Source organism: Tupaia chinensis, unplaced genomic scaffold, assembly GCF_000334495.1.
Source record: "Tupaia chinensis unplaced genomic scaffold, TupChi_1.0 Scaffold000138_1, whole genome shotgun sequence".
Lineage (NCBI taxonomy): Eukaryota > Metazoa > Chordata > Mammalia > Scandentia > Tupaiidae > Tupaia > Tupaia belangeri.
This window is the reverse complement of record NW_006159608.1, coordinates 677,320-682,482: the sequence shown is the minus strand read 5'-3', so window position 1 is coordinate 682,482 and position 5,163 is coordinate 677,320. Positions and strand designations below refer to the sequence as shown.

The 5,163-nt window shown below is 41.7% G+C and overlaps 1 protein-coding gene across 1 annotated transcript in view; it reads left to right on the top strand.

Annotated features, from left to right (window-relative positions):
• The window catches only part of CD38 (CD38 molecule), a gene marked incomplete at its 5' end in the record, with an annotated part of 96,188 nt that extends 92,766 nt beyond the window's left edge, over positions 1 to 3,422 (top strand). The window contains one exon of the mRNA XM_006144904.3: positions 3,175 to 3,422. Coding sequence (XP_006144966.2) covers positions 3,175 to 3,238 — 64 coding nt within the window. The remainder of the gene's footprint in view (positions 1 to 3,174) is intronic.
• Between the last annotated feature and the right edge of the window lie 1,741 nt (positions 3,423 to 5,163).

Below are 5,163 nucleotides of genomic sequence, written 5' to 3'. Positions count from 1 at the left end.
TGAGGAAGGCTGTGGATTAGAAATAGACGCAATAACAAACACACAAAGACACACAGGTATAGAAAAGCGAGGATCGGGTGGGCACAGCTTCTCTGATGGAGAAATTGCGACCAGAACCAGCCTCAGGTTTATTCTTTTAAAGGGCAGAGAATGGGGCAAGGGGGAAATGGGATGCAAAAGGAATGGGAAAGAAAGAAGTGGAATGCAAAGAGAATAAGGGAGGAGAAATTAGAATGTAAAGCCAGTTGTTTTTGGATGTAAATCTACTGAAGATGTGAAACTGACTGGACATATAATTTCTCAGATCCTTTTGGGGGACAATCTGATAAACACTTGTCACTTCCTTTAGCTCCATAGTGGGCAGTATCATTTATTAGGTATCAAGAACAACAAGAAGACAGCCATTGGCAACAGGCAGGTACTGCCTTCGTATGCAGATGCTTCTCATAGCCCCGCTAGAATAGCTTATGGAAGCGCATATCTGCATGTGTCTACAGGCACATGTTTTAACCACATTTTCAGATTGACTGCTCTCCGTTACCCATCACTGGCAGGTTCTGGTACCTCTCCTCTCTAGAAGACTTGGGGTATCAGAAGCTTCTTCTAAGGGTCTCTCTATCTCTCTCTTCCTTAACTTGCATTTAGCAAAATAAGATTTAGCCACAAAGTGAACTGTTTTCTGCTCCGCTCCAGTCATGTGTCAGCCATTCCCATTGGACCCTATTACTTTGTTATTTCTTTCTTTTGAAGGTGGAAGTCATTCTTCTCTTAGATGCTTGCTTATCTCAGGTGTATTCTGTGTGGAGATGCTGATGGCCACCAGCCTTCTTCCAGAGGGTCTATAGTCCCAATGCTGCCTCTGACCTTTTGGTCCAACACTCCCCCAGGAAGCTTCTAAGGAGAGGAAAGCAAATCATCCACAGAAGCTATGGGGGTCCCTGGCCCCAGTGTTTCCTTTTGTTCTTTCTCAATAATTAACTGACATTGATAGTGATGTAGGAAAATTATGATGCAAGTGGTTGGAGTGTGTGGGCCCAACATCTGGTGCAGTAATGGCAGTGAGCCTGATTCTTTGTCACATGCTTATGAAGAATTAAAGATGTGACACAGAAGAAATAGTTAAGTGGAGAGTGTATTAAGAGAGGGAAAGAAGATCAGATCTCCCAGGCAGGGAATAGGTCCTGAAAAATGGGTTGCCAATAAAAAACTGAGGTGAAGGCTTTTTTTTAAAAAAAAAGAATTATTTTATTTAACTATTTATTTATTTATTTATATTTGACCAGAGAGGGACAGAGAGAGAGAAAGAGAAAGAGAGGAGGAAAATGAGAAAGCAAGCCACCCCGTCCAGGACTTGAACCTTGGCTGGCCATGTGGGAGTCCAGCACCCTTAACCACCACACCACTTGTCAGCCCCATGAGGTGAGGGGTTTATAATCTGTGTCAGAGGGGCTTTGTTCAGGCTTCTTTCTTTTATTTAGGCTTGCTCAGGCTCTGAGAGGTTGACTTTATGGGAGAGGAACAAATCAGTGTTCAGAAAGACTGGTTATCATATTGAGGAGAAATGTCAGCTTGTTGACAAGCTTAGTGTTGCTCAAAAGGAGCTTGTAGGGAGTGCTGTTATAGGATGGGGGAGTTGAGCTGCATTGTGTAAACCTAGGTTCTTTAGGTTCGGATCTCCAAGATTAGAGACCTGTCCTGAGACACAGAATGAAAAACCACAAGCACATGTAAAGTAGGAAAAAGGAAATTTTAATAGAGAAGTAAAGATTTTTAACAGGAAGAAAATACACCTCCATGCCTGAAAGGCATGTGGGTGGGCAGCTGCTAGAGAAGGACAACTGCCTTGGGCATGAGGTTAGGTGTTACTTTTACCCTGGGGGTTGGTAATGAATATTTAGCAGGGGACTGACTGTCTGTCACAGTACCTGGGCTCTTAGGTTTCACTGGCTTTTCCCTGAACTTGTGCATCTCTATCTCAGGTAAGGAATTTATCTAATCACACATGCCTAGGGTGGTCTTTGAAGGCATAAGTGTCCATATCTGGATTCATTGCCTGGATGTTGACTTAGTGTCCCATCCCAGTGGTGAATTTTGTGTGTACATTTGGGGTGGCAGGAAGGAAGATAACAACCTTCCTGGTGCCAAAATCCAGGTGGGAGGGATGGGAAGAAGGAATCTTCAAAAAGGATCTGGTTGCATTTCCTGATAGACTGACTACCAAGCAAGCTGCAAAACAACTCCGGTTTTAAGAAACTCTGTGTGAGCAAGCAGTCAGAGCTAATACTTGATTTTTAGTGAGAGCAGTGAACAACCCTTCTCAAAAGCTTAACCAGAAGGAATCCATTTTAAAAGTTGGCTCTATTTGGGACCAGCAGATGGCGTAATGATTATGTTGCTAGATTCCCACATAGTCAACCATGGTTCGAGTCTTGGACCTGGCAGCTTAATAACTCACACCAGGTGCATGTGTGTGCATGCCCCAAATCCTGAGAGGAGAATGGAGGAGAAGGGATTGAGGAGTGGCCATCCCTCCTGGGGGATGATTTCTTCCTTTCTGTATTTTGTGGTGAGTGTATGCACCTTATAGCCAAAATCTCTTTCTAAAAGAAAAAGGTTGGCTCTTCCTTAATGTCTCTGTGTGTTCATTTCCTATCATAGAGACTCTTCCTTGGGAGTTCCCTGCCCTATTTACCAACTCACTGGGTCTAATTCCTGAGTCAGTAGCGCACATCTGTGAACACAGTACCTCCACATGGTACCATCAAACACATTTCCTCAGCATTTATTCTATAGCTATATGAGTGAAATGAAACTAAAATGGGCCATACTTTGCCATTTCCTCCTGGATTAGGCTTTTTCCAGTGATGTTATTGCAGGAGAGCTTGTGGGGAAGCTAGGTGGTCTTTGCATGCTTTTGTTGCTAATAAGGGGGCTTCTTTCATTAATGAACTGAACCACAGATGTTTCATACTGCATTTTTTTTTCCCTCTTCTTCTCCATTCTCCTCTTAGGATTTTGGGCACACATTGCCCTTGCACCCAGTGGGAATTTTAAGCCTCTGGGTTTGGGATTCAAACAGTGGTTGACTATGTGGGAGTCCAGCAACAAAACCATCATGGCATCTGTTGATCCCCATACTGCATCTTGATGTCCTCTTTTGCTTTCTTTTCATAGACCTGCCAAGTTTGTTCAGTGTGTGAAGAATCATGAGCATTCATCTTGCAGATCTGTCGTCTGAGCCAGTTGTCATGGTTGTTTTCGATCTTTGCTTGCTGTGCACATCAACACGTGTGCCTCAGCAGACTGGACTCACTAGTGGAAAGCCGAAGATCTTGGGGGGGTCCTCTGTCATCATGTCAACACCACAGATGAAAGCCTTTCCTCCCAAAGTCTCAAATAAAAATTATTTGATTAAATTAGAATGAAAATTTTACATTGTTATTTCATTTTACTTTCATGTCATTTATGTTGTTTTTATGTTCATTTCTATTGGAAAATAACCACTTCAAACCTCTCTTCTTAGAACAGGCAAGAAAAGAAAGTGAAAGCTTTTCAGAAAATAGTACGTTTCCAAATGAATGACCTATTCTTATGCTATATTTTTGTAACTTTCTTACAGATAGTCAAATTATAAGTGCCATGATCATGAGTCAAGTTGAAAAACACTATTCTGCAGGAAATGAGCTACCCATGCACTTGGTGCTTTATCCCTTGCCCTTTGTCAATGGAAAATAACCAACTCTAAAAATTAATAATTAATAATTAATGTGGTTTATTTCCAAGCAGAATATTGCCGAGACTAGCTCAGCATGAACACGTTTCTCTGAGTGGGGAAGGCTGTGGATTAGAAATAGACGCAATAACAAACACACAAAGACACACAGGTATAGAAAAGCGAGGATCAGGTGGGCACAGCTTCTCTGATGGAGAAGTTGCGACCAGAACCCACCTCAGGTTTATTCTTTTAAAGGGCAGAGAATGGGGAAAGGGGGAAATGAGATGCAAAAGGAATGGGAAAGAAGGAAGTGGAATGCAAAGAGAATAAGGGAGGAGAAATCAGAATGCAAAGCCAGTTTTGATGTAAATCTTTCGAAGATGTGAAAATGACCGATGCCATATAATTTCTCTGACCTTTTTTTGATGTAAATCTTTTGAAGATGTGAAAATGACCGATGCCATATAATTTCTCTGACCTTTTTTGGGGGACAGTCTAATAAGTGCATGTAACTTCCTTTAATCTGATACGGGGTATTGGGTATCAACAACAACAGAAAGACAACCATTGACAACAGGCAGATACTGCTTTCGTATGTAGATGCTCCTCAATAGCCCTGCTAGAATAGCTTATGGAAGCGCATATCTGCATGTGTCTACAGGCCACATGTTTTAATCCCATGTTTTCAGATTGGCTGCTCGCCACAGAATATGAGTGACCTAGGCCTGGAGAGGAGGCATACATACCTTTCTCAGGGTGATTACATACAGGAGTTTCTTTTATTTGATTTTGAGATTGACAGACAAAATTAGTTAAGAGATATCCATTGGTCTGGCCCAAAGAGGCGGAACATGTGGAAGCAGGGTGGAGGGGGGCTTGTAAGTTACAGGTGGGTTTCACAATTCCTAGGTAGGTGATTGGAAGGTAAGATCTGTGTCCTGGGAAGAGATTCCTAAAGAAATGCTTATTCTACATCTCAAGGAAAGGGAAGTTCTATGTAAATTGCCCAGAAATTTGAGAATAATATGAGAAATACTAGATACCATCAAATGTCCAAACATCGTGATAATTGGCATTCCAGAAGGCGAAGAGATTCATAAGGGCATTGATAATCTATTCCATGAAATCCTGCAAGAAAACTTTCCAAACCTAGAGAGACACTCAAAGATCCAGTCCCAAGAAATACAGAGGACCCCAAATAGAATCAACCCAAGAAGATCTTCTCTAAAAAACATTTTAGCCAGATTGACCAAAACCACAGACAAAGACAAGATACTGAGATTGGCAAGAGAGAAATGGCAAGTTACCTACAAAGGATATCCTATCAGGCTAACAGCAGACCTCTCATCAGAAACAATGCGAGCAAGGAAAGAATGGGAAAATATATTCAAAGTGTTAAGATAAAAGCAATTTTAACCAAGAATACTGTACCTGGCAAGATTATCCTT